The sequence below is a fragment of the Rhincodon typus genome, chromosome 8 (genome assembly GCF_021869965.1).
Source record: "Rhincodon typus isolate 14 chromosome 8, sRhiTyp1.1, whole genome shotgun sequence".
NCBI lineage: Eukaryota > Metazoa > Chordata > Chondrichthyes > Orectolobiformes > Rhincodontidae > Rhincodon > Rhincodon typus.
The window spans coordinates 63,109,338-63,128,283 of record NC_063339.1 but is presented as its reverse complement, the minus strand read 5'-3'; the positions used below and the strand labels follow the sequence as shown (position 1 = coordinate 63,128,283).

General features: G+C 39.0%; 2 protein-coding genes across 2 annotated transcripts; one reads left to right on the top strand and one right to left on the bottom strand.

Annotated features, from left to right (window-relative positions):
- Positions 1-2,418: 2,418 nt before the first annotated feature.
- Positions 2,419-10,326, top strand: zgc:194887 (uncharacterized protein LOC571819 homolog). The gene is made up of 3 exons (XM_020514295.2): positions 2,419-2,667; positions 7,542-7,722; positions 8,655-10,326. The coding sequence occupies exons 2-3, from the start codon at positions 7,572-7,574 to the stop codon at positions 9,347-9,349; spliced, it is 846 nt and encodes a 281-aa protein (XP_020369884.1). The 5' UTR covers positions 2,419-2,667; positions 7,542-7,571; the 3' UTR covers positions 9,350-10,326.
- Positions 10,327-16,176: 5,850 nt separating this feature from the next.
- Positions 16,177-17,787, bottom strand: LOC109914693 (muscarinic acetylcholine receptor M5). The gene has a single exon (XM_020514302.2). It carries the CDS (start codon positions 17,785-17,787, stop codon positions 16,177-16,179), a length of 1,611 nt encoding a protein of 536 aa, XP_020369891.2.
- Positions 17,788-18,946: the final 1,159 nt, after the last annotated feature.

Sequence of the window (18,946 nt, the reverse complement as noted above, 5' to 3'; positions counted from 1 at the left end):
ATCTGTATGGGTTTCCAGGGGGTGCTGTGTTTTTTCCTACTGTCCAGAGGTGTGCAAGTTAGGTGAATTGGCCACGCTAAATTGCTTATAGTGTTCAGCGATGTGCAGGCTAGGGAGATTAACCGTAGAAAATACAGGGATTGGGTAGGGGGCTGGGTCTGGGTGGGATGGTCAGTGCAGATTTGATGGGTTGAATGGCCTCTTTCTAAACTGTGTAGGAATTCTATGGTTTACATGTTAGATTTTCCTCCTTAAAGGACATTGTGAACCAGGTCGATTTTTCACAACAATTAGTAATTTTGTGATCACTATCAGACTAGCTTTATGTGAAACATTCCTATTGAATTTAAGTTCCATTAGCTGTCAGTGGGATTTGCATTTACTTGGCAGAAATTCCAGTGATGACATTACTATACTACTGGCAGCCCTGAATTAGCAGAAACAAATGCTGACCGAATGTATACGAATAGGCAGTGCCTGCTGGTGAGGTGTTCATTTAGGAGGTGTCACACGCTGGCTTTGTCATTTAATCACCTCGTGTTAACGTGGTATACTTTCAGACTAGACACTGAATAACAAGCGAAACTAGGAAACTGATTATTCTCCTCTAGATATCTGTAGATCAAATTAACACTGAATTTAGATATGGCATCAAGCCAGGGCTTCCCCAGTCTATACCATTGCTGACTGTCTTCACTGGCTGAGGTGTTGGCGCAGGGGAAAACCAAAATAATTTCTTTAGTTATTGCAGTCATTGTTAAACTTTCCTGGAATGAGAAGGGAATCTAGTACAAGTCTACAATTACTGCCACTTCCACTTCTTGGTGCCTTCACGATTGAATGTTCCCCATTTTACTTGTTTGCAAGCCAGGATCTCCCACATGGCAGTGAGAATGTTTGATTTCTTTGGGGATGTTTTGTGGACAACTCTGAAGTGTTTCCACTGCCCATCTAAGACTCTTATGACTACGTTCTGAGTGCGAATAGTTGCTTCAGGAGTCAGGGTAGGCATACACGCAACATGTTCTGCTTATTGCAGCTGTTATTGAGTGATTAGTGCCTTGATGCTGGGCACATTGGCCTAGGAGAGCATGCTGCAGTTGCATCGACTTTCTTGTTGCTAGATTTGGAAAATTTCATGAAGGCACCGGAGCTAGTACTTCTGCAGTGCTTTGAAGTGCCTGCCTATATTAAAAGCAAAAGTAAAAAGCTCCCAGATTTCTGCATGTTCTCTCTTATGCCTGTAGGTGGGACTGTTGTAGATAATTCTAATAATTAGTTTATAACGGTCTGGATTTGCTGATTTAAACATGACAGCAAGGCTAACAACATTTATTAAAGTAAAAATCTGTATTGTTGAGGCTGTATAAGAACTGATCAGACTGCATTTGGATTATTGAGTAGTTTTGGGTCCCATATCTAAAGAAGGATGTACTGGCCTGGGAGGGGGTCCAGAGGAGGTTTACAAGATTGCTCGCAGGGTAAAGGGCTTGTCATATGAGAAACAGTTGAGGACGCTGGGTGTGTACCCAATAAGAGTTTAGAAGCAATTGGGAGTGGGGGTGGTTTTGATTGAAATTTGCAGAATATTGAGAAGGAAAAACAGAAGTTGCTGGAAGAGTTCAGCAGGTCCGGCAGCCTGTGTGAAGAAAAATCAGACTTACTGTTTTGGGTCTGCTTCTGAGGAAGGGTCACTGGACCCGAAACATTAACTCTGATTTTTTTCATCACAGATGCTGCCGGACGTGCTGAGCTTTTCCAGCAACTTCTGTTTTTGCTCCTGATTTCCAGCATCCATGGTTCTTTTGGTTTCTTTCCCGGCTTCTCTATTCTAAATAGATTGCACATGGAGAAGATGTTTCCACTCATAGGAGAGACTAGCACCTGAGGGCACAGCCTCCAGAGTGATGACCCTTTAGAACTATGATAAAGAGGAATTTCTTCAGCCAGAGGGTGTGAATCTGTGGACTCGTTGCCATAGAAGGCTGTGGAGGTCAAGTCATTGAGTGTATTTAAGACAGAGAGAGGTTCTTGCTTAGTAAGGGAATCAAAAGTTCAGGGGAGAAGGGGGTTGAGAACATATCAGCCATGATCAAATGGCAGATCCAATTTAATGGGCAAATGGTCTAAATCTGCTCATATCTCGTCTCATGGTTTATCCAGTCTTGCTTTCCCATGCTTTGGCAAGGATTTTTTTTTTATTTTTTTGAAAAGAAATTCTAATAACGGGACACAGTGTGGGGCTGGAGGAACACAGCAGACCAGGCAGCATCAGAGGAGCAGGAAAGTTGACATTTCGGGTCGGGACCCTTCTTCAGAAGGGTCTTCTTTTCTGTGTTCTGCTATGTTCTTCCAGCTCCACACTGTATTATCTCTGACTCCAGCATCAACAGTTCTTACTGTCTCCTAATAATGGGACATGTGTCTTAAGGGTCAGTCATTGCCTATCCCCACGAGTGGGAAAGTCTTGTCAGAGGAAGTGCTAATCAGGTACTTAAGCAATGGCCTAATGATCATCTTGGCCAATCAAGTCCTGCAGTAGTGATGTGCCACCCACCTGAAGCTACTGGCCAATCAGAAGTCAGCAACCACTGTGAGGCGCAGCACTATGTCAAGGCTAAGGCTGTTGGCTACATGGCAATGCAGAAGACTGAGACCAACAGGAGGGTAAGAGATTTTGGAGGTAGATATATCACGGTGGGGTTGTTGAGAGGACACCTAGATCCCATTGGAGGTGATTAGCTTTCAGTAGACACTGCTTAGCCCACCCTAAACTGTGTTCTCCGTCACCCCAGACTGGAGCAAATCAAGAACATCCACAACCCAATGGCAGGCCACTCCTGCAGAGCAGCCATTTCTTTTGCCTACACCAACAAGAATAATCAGACCTATAAACGGTTCAAACACATAACAAAGTGGTTGTTAATTAATCACTTAAGTGTTTGTCTTATGATGTGTTTGGAAACCAACCAAGGAATTCCCACCTAGAACTTAGTGGCAGGAAGGAGGGTGTAAGTATATCCTGGTGCCAAACTTCTGCCCCCCCACCGCCCAAATTATTTGCCTTTCCATCATTTTCCCAGCTAGTTCTAGAGAGGGAGGAAATTCCACCCTTTATTTCACATTTTGTACCTGATTTGACATTTAATGAAAACATTTTGGTCACCACTCCCTGTTTCAGACACTGTGCTACTCATTAACAACTCTTCAGCCTGATTTAGATGTTCTTGTTGGTTACTGTTGTTTCCCTGGTCATGCAGATATAGAGGGCTGTATCTTTATGGAAGTTGGCTGGCAGGAACCCTCAATTCAGGAAAGTCTATAATGGAGTGGAACTTGTTTGTTCATTGCATTTTGCAAAATCTAGCCTGATGTTACCAGCCAAAGCATTATCTCTAACTATAGGCTTTATCTGATGATTTCTCATTGTGAAAGGTGAACTCTTATAAACTATAAACCTACCACAAACCTATCAGTTATTGCACAATGACCTTATTGAGGGAAACACTCCTGGTGAGGATTGTTGAATGCCTAACTTAAATGTTTTTGGTCTGTGTTAAACACTTAATCTTAACAGCATTGTTAAACCTTGTTCTAAACTTCGTACATACCCACGCAGATTAGTAAGTCCCAGATGTCCTCCTAGAAATTGTTTATTAGTAGTGAATCCATAAATGAACAGTCAGAAGAAAAAGTTTTATCTTCTCATCCATTAAATAGCAACATTCCATAAATCATCTCTCCCTCTCCCAGCAAAGTCATCATGAATTGCCACCTCCCCCTTCTGCCCGACTCTTTCCCCCTTCCCCTAATGAACACTAACATTTGCCCAAGTCTCGGGTCCTACCAACTGCCAGGGAACGGAAAAGTGTACCACCATCACCCCCGCCATGCCTTCAAATAGCTCCACTCTCACAAAGCAGCAAGTGCACCATAAAGGTTAAGAATTCTCAATGTGGAAGTCAATAAGTACCTGAAGACTTCAGCTTGCATCCAGTTGAAGGAGACTCACTACACAATAGCATCTCAGGATATGATCATGGGTGCCTTCCCACTCTTCCCCCTCATGACATACTTTTGATCCATTTACAGGACTCTTCTGTGTTTCATTGCTGTACCTTGGGCTGCATTTGTCATGCTGCAGCAAGGACACCCTATGATCAGGGATATGCACCCAACTCATGGCCTGGACCAAGCTACAGCTCTAGGCTGTTCACTTGCTCCCTTAGCACTCACTCTGAGTCTATCTGAATGTTCACAGCATCTCAGTGTTGCTTTGCCTTTTTGGGCCTTGCCTCTCAGCCAGAGATACCTGGCTCAATGTACTGCTCTATGGCCATGCAATTTAGCACAAACACAAAGCCAGGAAACTTGTCGTCAACAGTCCTCAGTTAAGTGAGGGGAAGTAACCTGTCAGAGGGTGCCAGCGTACTAAGTTTAAGAACAGCCTCTGATATAAGTCCATGGGCTTAGGTGTGCTAAGTCAGCCACTTAGCAAGGTCAGAGTCAGGATCATCTCCAAATAAACAGCAAGAAGCTGAATCCCATATTGTGGACTGTTTTCATCCTGAATGAGAGGAAGCAGGAACTAAACGAGATGAAAGTGAGTGGCACAGCTATTACTTTTAGTGCAATAGGGAGGTGTTCCAAGTAGGATAGTAGGCAGTGCAGAGGGTATGCAGGGCTAGTAGTGCTAAGGGTTCGGGTGGATAACAGTAAGCAGGGATAATGTTGTGGGGCAATAGCGAGAGTGGTGTGCCATGAGCCTTAGTGTGATGTGACTACACTAGCAGAGAATGAGCATAAGATATCAGGGAGAAGATTGTGGCGCTTACACTTGCAGTATGGGGAAGGTCATTCACCTCTTTCTTACATTGCTGTGCATTCCTCCAGACAGCTGAGACTGCAGAGACCCAGGTGGTAACCGCATACTAGACTGGTATGGACTGGATTCATGGCCTCTATTGCTGGTCCTGGGGAAAGATGATTTTCTACCTTTATACCATCCTGTCCACCAGGTTATCCCAGCAGTGGTGAGTTATCCCAGGGATGGAGATTGGCAACATGAGGCTACAATCAGAAAAGGGAAGAAAATTTGTGAGGTGAATTTGGTAAGACATGGCGGGAAAATTCTCCATGAAGTACAATGAAACTTCACTGAAACGGTCACTAAAAATGACATTTAAAAAAAGGCCTCAGTGCAAAGATACTGAAGTCCAAGGCTTCTCACATGCACCATGTGTAAACTTAACCTTTGACCAATACGACAAGATTTATGAGCTAATAGAACATAACCATAAATCAACCCTATTTTGGGAAATTTCCAGCCAACTGAAAATACCCACCACATGCACAACCCTGCATTATTGAGAAAATGCAACTTCGCAGAAAGGAAGGCGCACTCACCATCACCACTGCCTTCCACCTTCCTGCTGCTAAGCCAGCTTCACCGCTCATGTTCTATATTCCCCTCTTGCCCCTCCACCCCATTTTTCTCGCATGTCCTGCACACATTCTCTAAACAAATTTGTCCCCTAGTCCTGCCTCCTTGCTCACGCATTTCTAATCATCCCCCTGCATTTTAATCTGGATCTGAGTACTGTACTTGGTTTTGCCTCACTCTTTGCAACCCTGCAGAAGATTGATTAGTAGCTGTTAGTACTAAAATATGTCACCAATGCCTAATGAGAACTTTAAAAGATGTCACTGATAGGCTGTATGTTTCAAACATTCTTGACATGATTTTAATTTAACTAAAATGTCATATGCTTGATATTATAGAATCTGACTATTACTGATAAGAAAGATGCATTGTATTTCAGGACAAACACAAGTGTCAATCTCAAAAAATTATACTTCAGGAGAAAGGAATGTTGATTGGTTGATAAGTTGATTGTGAAGATGTTGCCATAGAGAAAGTAATGGGAGCTACAGTAACTTTTCTCTTTCTACTCATATCATTGAGAAGAAGGCTGTAAGTTCAAGCATCACTTCTAGTACTTCAGCATAAAATTTAGGTCAACATCTCCAGTATTGTAGAAAGGGAGCATTGCACTGTTGGAGCTTTTGTCTCTCAGATGGAACATTAATCCGATGTTTCATCTGCCCTTTCAGATGGATAGAAAAGGCCTCATTACACTGTACAAAGAGCTACATGTTATGTTCTCTATGGGAGCTTGGTCATTGTTTAATCTCATCAGCACCTTAACAATGAGTGGAAGTGTTGCACAATCATATGAGAAGTCCAGGGCAAGGCCTATCTGAAATTGGGAACAATTCACTGCTAGTTTCCGGATATTGAGTTGAGATTCTCACTAGTCAGTGGAGAGTTCTCTATTAAAGGGGATTATTGCTTGTTAATGACCTTATTAACTGTAGAACTTCACAGTAATGTACAGCTTTTTATTGCAAATGGACACCAACATCACCAAATAACACATTACTTGTTCAGTGCTGTTCACTGAGCCACATAGTGAATCATTAGATGTCATGTTAAGGAATATATTTCAGAAGTGCTTTGTCAGCTGTTAAGTGCTTTGTAATTTCTGAGATTGTGAAATGTAATATATAAAAGCCAGGTCTTAAATGTAGTTCAAAGTGTATAGATAAGAGCATTTGTTGAAATCCTGCAAGCTCTCAGTGTTGGGATTCAGTAACTGATAGAAGCTTGGAATTGAGAACTTGTTGCACTTTGGACTGAAGTATCAGCACCTGCCAAAGTTCAGAGAGATATCGTGGAAGCAACAAGGATAGCTGTGTTGTTTGAGAAATCATCTTTCTGCTAACCTGAGATTTGTCTGCATTGTATCAACTTGATTTCCTTAATTTTGAAAGGTAAGACAGAAGCATTTGTGCAGATTCTCATTGGAATGATTATTTTGTTCAGAGCTATAATAAGGCCAGCGTAGAAAGGTAATCCTTGAAATAATCAGTGTCCCATTAAATGCTCTAGGTTATTTAAGCATAGAACATAATTCCTAACAGAAGTGTGATTTATAATTTATTTGTATCTGAGATTGTTACATATATTCTGATCTAGATTCTTCTGGTTACCTGCAATTAATCGTTTGATTCACAGTCTACCAGCTGAAAGCTCCGAATAAAATGTGAATAATTATGTATTATCATTTATAGCTTTCATACCTAAATTTGCCAAATGGGTTGATTCATTCACTTTGTTGATTGCTCAATTATCAGTACCAGAAAATGCACATTACTAGTTAATGGATTTTGCAATATATCGGGGGCAATATCAATTGTTCTTCCTCCTCCCAAGATTGGTATGGTAATCCATGAAGTTCCACATAGGAACTCTAGCTGGAATTGTAGAAACTCATCAGAGCTCTAGTAGTCTAAGTGGAGTGATAGGTAGTTTCTAGACTCCACTTGTAACCATCTGGTGGTGAGACCAAAGTTGTTGGCTGACAGCTCAAACTTCAAGTGAAAAGCCAGATAGTAAAAAGAAATGGCACGAATGGGAAAGCCTTTAATTCACCAACAAGTAGAATGTTTGACACAAAACTCCAGTGTTTTCTTTTCAGTTTCCAAATTGACTGAAACAAATCACAGCCATGAATGTATGGAGCTTTCTCAACTGTATTCTACTTATGTTACTGAAGTGCACTATTTTGACAAGTGCGGAACGATCTGTAGAACTGAAAAATGCCCATCTACTAACTTCAAAGGATTACGCTCATATCATCAATATGAAACAAGAAGTTGGTAAGTCTGACTTAACTTTCAGTTGAAGGTACTGTGAATATCATTGTGTGTCAATAATGAAAGTAGAAGCAGTGGCTATACTGATCATTATATCCTGTATGTCATTTTTACCACAGAAAAGTAACTTGTGACAACAATATACAGTGTGATTGCAGATCAGGCTTTTATTGGCATGTTATTTTATCATTAACAAAGCCTGTAAAGATTAGCCAATAGGAAAATAAATTACTGATAATAAATTAATTGTTTGTATGAGCTTATATTAAGGGAAGGATATTATTGAGCTGAAGAGGGTTCAGAAAAGATTTACCATGATGATGCTGGGAATGGAGGGTTTGAGTTATAAGGAGAGGCTGGATAGGCTGGGACGTTTTTCACTGGAGCATGGGAGGTTGAGAGTTGATCTTGTAGAGGTTTGTAAAATAATAAGAGATATAAATAAGGTGAATGGCAGGTGTCTTTTCTCTCAGATGGGAGATTTCAAGACTAGGGTACATATTTTTAAGGTGAGAGAAAAAAGACATGAGGGCCCTTTTTTTTTTTACACAGAGAGTCGTTCGTGTGTGGAATGAACTTCCAGAGGAAGTGGTGGATGAGGGTACAGTTACAACATTTAAAAGGCTTTTAGATAAGTATATGAATAAGAAATGTTTGGAGGGATATGGGCCAAGCGCAGGCAGATGGGATTAGTATAGTTTTGGATTATGGTTGACGTGGACTGGTTGGACCGAAGGGTCTGTATCCATGCTGTATGACTCTATATGTTAGAATAAGTTCTTTAAAATGAGCTTTAATAGAATTGGAGAATGATATAGCAGAGAATTCCTTACAAGAAATTTTTTTGTAAAATAAATGCAAGAGATGCAAAAACAATGTGAAATTCTAAAACTGGGTTACTATGCTGATTCAATTGATGTCTCTGTTTTATGTAGGTTTTCCAAATGATTGTTATGAAATTTTTCAGCAGTCAGAAGGTAAGGCTAAAGATGGCCTTTATATCATTCAACTAATGAAGGAACTTCTAGTTGTGTATTGTGACATGCACAGTGCAGAAGGTGGCTGGACAGTGGTCCAGCACATCACTGCCAATACTTCCTTGGATTTTGACAGAACATGGCAAGACTACAAGCAAGGATTTGGGTTGGTTAATGGCGATCATTGGCTGGGTAATGAATTCATGCACAGACTTACTAGCAAGCCAAGAGCATACAAATTGGGAATAAAGCTAATTGGCATGAATGGCGAAATGAAATGGGGAGAATATGACCCATTCCTCATTGAACGTGAAGAAGCCAAGTACAAAATTAGGCTTGGTCTTTATCAAGGAACAGCAGCTGATGCTTTGACACAAGATACAGAAGCGTATATCCATGATAACCAAAAATTCACCACAAAAGATAGTGACAATGACAACTACTTTCAGAACTGTGCTAAACTAGAGCTCAATGGAATTTCAGGTGGAGGATGGTGGTACAATGCCTGTGCTGGAGCCAACCTGAACAGAAGAAATATTCTATACTGGCAGAATGATTGCAATAAAGAAAATCTGTGCAAGTATGCATGGATGATGGTAAAACCTAATAACAAGCAAGGTAAATGTAGCGATAGCTCACATGATGAACTATAATTTTGGCGTATTAAGCAAAACTGCAAATCAAGCCAAATTATACTTTAAATTGTCATATTTTCCTTAAATAAATGTTGTATTTAAGTACCATTTGCTGCAAGAGTGCTAACAAATACATACCCAGTGCAATTTGAACAGATAATTTATTTATTACACCTCTTGGTACTGCATGTATAAACTAATTTTTATGGAAAAAATGATAAATCCTATTCAAGACATGATTCAGATTAAGTGGATCAGCGGGTCTGAACATGGGTTGCTTCATTTTTGGGAGTATGATTCAAATTCAGCTCAGGTGAAGGGACAGATTTCTCTGTTAGATGCCTGTAAAGAGCCGAACCTAAATTACATTTGCAATGTTGCTGAGAAAGGCCATCTGGTTGTCTAATATTCAAAGCTAAAATAGCAAGAGGAGTGAGTTCAGGTTGATTTTGGGGTTAGAGCATATTGTTGAGCAGAGTGAACTTTATCTCCAGGTTAACAGAGCATGTGTGATGTTGATGCTGGTTGGAAAAGGGAATATGAATACTTCTTAACAAGTACAAACTTCACCAGCACAAGAAAATAAATAAATTGCAGAATCAAATGAAAATTCTGACTGTGAAATCCAGTGTTCATGACCGATATAGAAAAATAAAACAAGCTGAAGTAACCAAACCAGAGCTTTTTCAAAATGCAATTCAAGCTCTCCACAATCTTTGCTCTATATTCAGAACTGGATTCTCCTCAGTTGTACAACCTGTATCTCATAGTTTAATTAACACTTTTGAAGGGCAAGCATTTTTTTTTTAATTGGTGAAGAGTTAAATTCAAATTAAAATTCTATTTGTTTAAGTTTGTTTAAGAATAATTGTGGCTGTATTAAATTTATACTTCTTGTGTTGACTTTGTTTCGGCTTCTAAATCTTCCCTGAAATGGTAATACTATTAATATCACTATCCTGTACTGAATCAATATCCATCAATAAAATCTCTGAAGGACACCCGTTCTATTGTATTACTTTTAAGAGTGGTGTAGTGAGGATCTTGTTGTATGATTCATTAAGAACAGTGAGGTGAGCTGTTGATACATGATTCCCCCACTATACAGACAATATGCAAAGACCTTCTGATCTTGTATTTTACTATTATTGAAGCCATTTGTTCAGCGACCTTTCCTCATTCCTCTTCCCTCAGCACATGCCCACTATGTCAAATATGGCTTCTCTGCTATTGCCTTGAACCCCCTTCACAGTCTCATTTCTCTTTTACCTCCATCTGTGCCTTCTCCAAAATTATTTCATCCAGCACAAGCTCCCTTGACCTCTTTCTCAGTAAATTACCAATCTTTCAACTTCCCTTGTTAGACACTATATTAGCTGAAATTATAATTCGCTCCTTCTCCTTAGAAACGGCACCCATTTCTTTCAACTATTCTTCAAGAGAAAATAAGAGCAAGTCTTTTAGTGTCGTGGTAGTATCCCTACTTCTGAACTAGAGATTTAAGTCCCACTTCAGGTATCATAATGCTCCAAACAAAGTGATTATCACCATACGCATATGGTAGGCAGCAAAGTGGGAGAATTTTCTGATCAGCCAGGACAACAGCACCCCACATTAAAAGTCTCCACTGTTGCCATGAGCAAGAATCATCCTCATTCCAAGTGACTACCGCACAGACGTACAAAAGACAATGTAAGAGCAAAGTACTGCAGATGCTGGAATCTGTACTGAAAACACAAAGTGCTGGAGATCACAGCAGGTAAGGTAGCATCCATGGAGAGAGAGCAAGCCAACATTTCGAGTCTAGATGATTCTTCATCAGAGCTGATGTGAAGTGTGGAAAGGGCAGCATTCATGCAATAGTGTTGGGGGTGTGGGATTGGAGTGCTAGGGGAGAGAGGATGTTGATAGTTCAGATTAAATGATCGGAATGTGAGAATGGCAGAGCAATGGTGTGTCTAACCGCCAGACTGGAAAGATCACACAGGACCACTGGAAGGGGGGAAGGTGAGAGAGGATATGGTGACAGAGAATGTTACAAGCAAAGCTAGAAGAAAGGAAAAGAATGGGTTCACAAAATACAATATTCAATTCTATGTCTTGACAAGGTATCACTTCATCTCCAAATTCTAAGTGGGAAGGTAGATGACTGATGTGTATAAAAATGTTTCCGTGGGCAGTTTCACTATTGTAAGGCTCTATGGCGGTAACATTCATTTATTGAGTGAAGTGGGCAATACAGATGGTGACTGGTGCCAATGCCCACTTTGCTGCTTGGCTGAATATCTCAAATGGTTTTGTCATAACTAGAGGGAAACTGTGAGCTCATCATATTATTGTTGGCATCTAACCTGCATGTGCAATGGAAGTACAACAATTAGTTTTATTACATTTGCAACCTGGACCAAGAGAGAAACTAACAGGATAAGATTGTGCCTGTACTTATGAGTAGCATTCCAGCTGGACCCAGAAGCTCGGTGAAAATTGTGATGCTCTTCTGTGATGGTCTTTCAGTTGAATAACCCACTGGGAAACATTCAGGAGCCTAACTGGATGCAATATCATTCATTCTTGAATTATACCCGATGTAAATTATTATCAACAGGAGGGGAATAAAGCAATTAAATTGTTCTGTAACCCTTTCTAATTACATGAACAAATGCATAAGTTGCAAAAACAAATTTATTTGTAGATTGTACACACATCACTATGAACCAGGCAGATTATTAAACTTTGCTTTTGGCATCTGTATGAAACACTTATGGTGAAATAATTGTTTTAATCGACACAATAATGTACAAGCAGTTACATACCCACTGAATGTTTGTAATGCCAACACTTCTTAAATAAAATCCGTCCATTCAATTTGTAAATGAGTTCAACATTAATAGATGGAAATTGTGGATCAATTACTTAGGTATCCAACAAAAAACTTCATATGAGGGCTAAACAATCATTATAATAGTTAGCATGTAAGCAGACCACTCTCACCATATATATTTATATAGTTGCAGACTCTTCAAACATAGCTGGTAAGTAAAAAAATAAGTCCAGAAATTTGGAAAAGTACAGACTTAATACAAATACAATTTCCACTGACCAAATAAGTCACAAGAATCCTAAGTTTGACTACATTTTTTGTTATGTGCATGTACCTATTCTTCTTGATTATGAAAACCATTATATGTGTGTGAGAGAACACTCCCATTCTGCAGAAATAAAATTACTCTAGTTTAATATTTGTGCAACAGAAGTAAAATAATAACTTATGCAATTCATGAAATGAGAATGAATATTAAAATCTTTATTCTGTGACAAATCCTTGCTAAAATACCTCTAGGTTGACAACATCTCCAAGTGTAAATGATTTCTCAGTTGAAGAGAGTTCAGTTAAAACTTTCAGGATTGCCATCATCATAATATCCTTTGTAACTCAACAAAGTACATAATGGCAACAGGAGAAAGTGCTTTGTATCAAGCAAAAGCATTGGTATCAAGGGCAAAAACAGAACATCTGGGAAAGGGTCAGCTTGATTTGGAGTAAGACAACACACTTTCAATCAGCAATTTTACAAAGTTATAAACAGGATGGTCAAGTGCTGTCTAAGTAAAGGATAAATATATTCTTTGTCACCACCAATATTTTTTGTGCTCATGAAACTGAGGAATTATCTTGCTGAAGAATGACATATTCTGCATTTATGGCACCATCACACCGACGAGGTCCTTATGTTGGCCAGATGTAAAGTTAAGCTTGTTCTATGTAGCTCAAGAACGCTGTATCAGGAGACCATCCATAGGGTATCAATGGGATCTTTTACATATTCCACACCAGCCATCCGTATGATTTTTTTTTTAAACCCTGAAAGGCAGTGTTGATTTCTAAGTTACACTAAATTAACAAGAACTTTATGTGTGGACCCAATGCTGAGTCGAAACTGGATTGGTGTAAGTTTAGTGCATTATCCAACAAAACTAGGACAATGTTGTCCTTTCTCAGAATTGAATTTGAAGATGATTCTCAGAAGTGAAAAGGCAGCTGTGATATTTTGATTACAGAAAGGAATTAGAAAATAGTTATTTTTGCATATTATTCTTGAAAAGTAAAAACATGAATTTTTATTAAAGAAAAAGGACAAAATGTAGCTGAAGCCTTATATATTGTTTTCCCATTGATTGTAATGAATAACTAATTCATTCCTTAAAAAATTAGACTCTTAATGAACAATTCTGCATGTGATAATTTTAAATGGCTTATCAATTGTGCTCACAATGTATCTTACTTATGCTCATTGGAAGCTACATATATTTATATACAGGAACCTATCCCCTGCAGGCAGGATGAATTTGTCCAGACATTGTATATTTGTTTGAATTAAACAATAACAATAATAATAACAATGCCTCAACTAATAGACTCACCAACCAACCATAAATATTTTCTTGTGCTGTATAAATTGTTGCTCCCATTGAAATGTGACATTCTTGTGTTTGTCCTGATGAACACAAGATAAAAAGTTTCAACACCACACTTCTTTTCAGCAAGACTGAAATTCTGTACGACAAGTTACTAATGCTCAGGAATTGGCAAGCATCTTGCACTCAATGTGCTAAGAAATTCCTGAACTTGAATGTTTTCTAGGAGTAATCTAGCAGCTATCCTCTTTGGATGTGAACAGAACCAAATTTAAAAGGTGACAGAGAGCGTGGCAGAACACACTGGTAATGAGTGCACACTTTGGGAATGAGTTAGATTATTTAAATCAAGCAAGGTGTGACACACTGATATGCAAAGTATAGCATATACACTGCTTTTGTATTAATATATAAAGAGAAAATCGATTGAATTAAGTGAGTTTGATCAAAACTGTTGAGCTGCTTGTTCACTCACTGTGAAATAAATTCATTTTAACAATTTGTTTCTGGCCACATCAGCCTTGATGTTTCTTCATCTGCCTTCAAAGCACTTGGACGGGCACATGAGGAAATGTGTAAAACATACAAATATCTGGTTTCAACTACAAAAGTCTAATATTGTCACACCCTTGGGTTATGTGTCCTTAGGTACTCGGCAATGTGAGACTACAATGGCATGCATGAGGCATCACATCCACTATGGGTGATAACTACCATTTAAGATGCAAAGGTATCTACAGCAGATACTAAACTTGTACCAACCTAATTCTAGCACTCTATACAATTGAATCCCTAGCTTAATCACTTAGGTTCAGGAATAAAAGTTGCATCCCAAAAGGGTACTATTTTTGTACTTGTAGAATAACTACGAATTCTGCTCACCACTAACATTTTTGGAGAACTTCACTCCTTTTCTTAATTTCTTCTGGTTACATATTCTGTAAATGTGGAGACTGGTAACAGTGGCATCTTCCTATATTTTTCTTGGAGCAGCATGAGCATCCATTTGTGATACAATGATTCATTTCCTCTCTTCTCATCATCCTACTTCCTTCCTAGTGAGTGTTCTCTTTCTCTTCATCATTTATCCCAAAAGGCATTGTTATAAATAGACATCCCCTAACTGAAGAATCAGGTAAGAGCCCATGTTGCATCTCTTTTTGATTTGTATTAATGACCGTTCCAATATAGAGAGCTGAAGGCCCTGGGTTCATTTCCTGGAAGTGATGAGTTTGCTGATTTTGGTCTGAGTGACAATAAGGGTATTGCAATTGACCTCAATGCCCCTTGGTTAAAAAGAAAGACATATTTATATTGTAATTCTCATAACATCAGGATGTCCCAATGTCCCTTTATAAAAAAAAAGGAAATGTAAAATGCAGTCACTGTTAAATGTTGGAAACCTGACGGCCAATTTGAACATAGCAGGGTCCTACTAATACCAATGACCAGACAAGTGGCATTTTATATCAACCAAGACACTGGAAAAAATGCCAGTTCTTTTTCATAAAGTCCCATCTTTTGTGTTATGGGAGTGTCCTTGTTATAATGACTCTACCAAGAGTGCTGCACAGCCTTTGGTTCTGCACTGACAACTCAACTAGATTATGTGCTCAAGGCTGTGATGAAGGATTGGATATCCAAGAGCATTTTGTTTAAGGGATAAGAATGCTACCACTGAGCCACAGCTGACACGGAAGGGAAAGTCACCTCGAGTTTCCATTCTTGATTGCTAATCCAATAACCCCGGCTGGAAAGATCAGTTGTCTGGGTATTTGGTAAATGAAATGGCTACTGTTCCCCTTCTTTCCGAAGTTTTAAAAGCCTACTGACAGTTACAAATGCAGCTGAAGATTGCACATTGGGCCACAGGTAGCTGTGAAAGAATGTCTGATGGGATTGACTGTGTTTTAAGAAAGGAGGGCAAAAATAAAGAGGGGGCAAGAAACTAGCTAAAAGCTGGAAGGGCTGTCTAACAAAGGTGAACTAAGCAATGTCCTGAGTATATTCCACTATGATACAATTTGTAACAAATAATTTTAGCACTGAAGGTTTCATTTAATAGTTATTCTCATAGTGAAGTGTTTGCCAATGTGACATGCAAACTACTTGTGAATACTGAGTCCCAACAAATGGTACAGGGTTATCACTGCCATTTTGGCACCCTTTGCTTGAAATAAAACTACCACAGGAAAATCTGACTCATTTGTCGTGAGTTTTTATTGGTGTTCATGCTGGCCCGTTCCATTTCCATTCCCCACAAAACAAAAACTAGTTATGTCTAGGCTGTTATTTCGATTATGCTCCTGACTTAGCAAACATAAAACCCTGCCATTAATCATGAAGTGCTAATGATCACATTTTTTATAAAATGAATTGCATGATTCAAATTAAATGTCTGTTTTACTCTCTCATAAACATGGTGTGGTTTACTTGTTGGCAGCTAAATACTGACTGTGGCAGCCTAATTTCTCTTCGCTTCTCTTCCCCTTCCATTGAAATAATAACAACAGTTTGAATGTTTTACGAAATGTTTTGTTGCACAAAGCATAACACATTGGGTTAACTGTGCTGTTGACATAGCACAGCCAGTATCCAAGGTGCCACAATGACAATGGGATACAATTTGAACAGAATGTTGAGACTAATACCATAATGTTATAAGGTGTCCAAGTGATGATGAAAGCTAGTAAGATAGCACTAAGAGTCTGGGCAGCTTTTCTTTCCTTGACCAGAACCAACCGTTTTCTTTTGGTGATCTGGATACCAAGATTTTGGTCAAGATTTTTAATAGTTCGGCCTTCTGAGTGAGCAGATGAACAAGGTCTTACCTTTCCTTCTATGCACTCATCGCTTGCATCTGGAGTTGATGAGAAACTTCCGTTTTTAACAGTCAATTTACTACATTTGTAAGAAATGTATTTTTTATCACTCATCTTTTTTGGAGGGGACGTCAAAATATTTTGATTTTCATAATCACTTATAATAGGATGCTTACCAAAGATCATCTTTGTGTCATCTTCACCACCACACACATCATTCTGATTTTGCTCTTGAGACCCTGAGCTGACTGATGTTGTGGTAAGCTTTTCGTCATCGTCTGCTGCTGGGCAATGAACAACAGATCCCATTTGGTTACTGCTTAGCCATTCCTCTGTGACATTTGGTGTATGCATGGACTTTAGAGTCACTGTTGTGCTCCTGTTTGAAGAAGACCATGAAACTTGGCATCTTTCCCTGTTTGAAAGCTTTTGTCCTTCACAGCTAAAACAAGATTTCAAAAGAGTCTTTTTGGAATGCACAACTTCATTTTCAGACCCCAAATTAGTTCCTTGAAGCTCTGCCAGATCCTTAGTGCGCCTCTCTGTCTCTTTATAGATACGGCAGTATAATATTGTCATCATTGACACAGGAATATAGAAAGCAGCTATTGCAGTACTAAAAGTAATAATGGGCTCAGATAAAAATTGTATCTGGCACTCATTTGGGTGCACTGTCCTTTCTCCAACCAGGTACTGCCAGCATACAATTGCTGGTGCCCATAATACAAAAGATATTAACCAAGCGAGTCCAATCATTATCCCAGCCCTTTTAGGTGTACGCTTAGCCCTATATGTCAAAGGGCGCGTAATTGAGAAATATCTGTCAAAGCTAATGAGGAGTAAATTCATGACAGAAGCATTACTAGCTACATAATCTAATGCAAGCCACAAATCACATGTCAAATTTCCCAGCGACCAGTAACCCATTAGAATATAAGAAGTGTAGAGATTCATTGAAAACACTCCAATGATGAGATCAGCACAAGCCAGACTTAACAAATAATAATTGTTCACAGTCTTAAGTTGGCTGTTCACTTTGAATGAGACAATGACTAAAATGTTACCAATTATAGTTATAAAGCTTACAATTGCAGTAATGGTGGCGATTGATACTACTTTCAAAAGACTGCGTCCCTCCTCTTGATTGGAGATATTGCCATCTAGAGACGTATTCTTTAAAAGATCTAATCCCATGATTTCAGGAACGGGAGTTAACATTTAGAGTAAACAATGAGCATTTTGCTTCAATCTGCTAAAAAATAGATCTCATACCCATGACATGAACTGGGGCTTATAATGGAGTGATTTCTTCTGTAGGTATCTTTTCTTTTTGCCACTTTGGTTCTTCTGAAAAGTAAAAGAAAATGATTACTAAAATTGTTTCCTTTCACAACCCATAATCTAAGACTATAAGACCAAAATAATAGAAGCAGAAGTACACCATTCAGCCCATTGAGTCTGTTTTACCATTCAATGAGATCATGGCGGTTCTGATAATCCTCAACTCCACTTTCCTGCCTTTTCCCTATAACCTTTGATTCGCTTACTGATAACAGGTCTGTCTGTCTCAGCCTTGAATATACTTAATGATTCAGACACAATGGTCTTCGGTGGTAAAAAAATTCCACAGACTCATGACCCTATGATAGAAGAAATTTTTCCTCATCTCTGGTTAAATGCATGACCCCTTATTCTGAGATTATGCCCTATGGTCCTAGACTTTTGCACAAAGGGGCAGCAATCCCTGGTAAGTCCTCTATCAGTATGTTTCAATAAGGCCGTCTCTCATTCTTCCAAATTCTAATGAATATAGGGCCAATCTACTCAACCTTTTCTCATAAGACAGTCCATCTGTACCTGGTACCAACCTTGTAAATCTTTTCCAGACTGCTTCCAATGCCAGTATATCTTTCCTCAGATAAGGGGCCCAAAATTGTTCACAATATTTTAGCTTGTGGGCTGATCAAAGGTTTGTACAATTTTGGCAAAACCCCCCATTTTATATTTCATTCCCTTTGAAATAAAGGCCCATGTTCCTTTTGCCTCCCCTATTACTTGGATGCAAACTATTTGTAATTCCTCGATACAAACTCCCAACTCCTCCTTTCTGTAGTCTTTTTCCATTTAAATAATATTCAGCTCCTCTATTCTTCCTGCCAAAATGCATAATCTTTCAATTCCCTAAACTATATTCCATCTGCTAATTTTTTGCCCACTCACAATCTATCCATACCCCTCAACAGATTCTTCACTTCCTCCTCACCACTTGCATTCCTACTTTTTTTTGTGTCAACCACACCAACTTGGTTACAGTACATTCACTTCTGTCATCCAAGTCATTAATATATTTATGTAATTGTGGCGCCAGGACGAATTC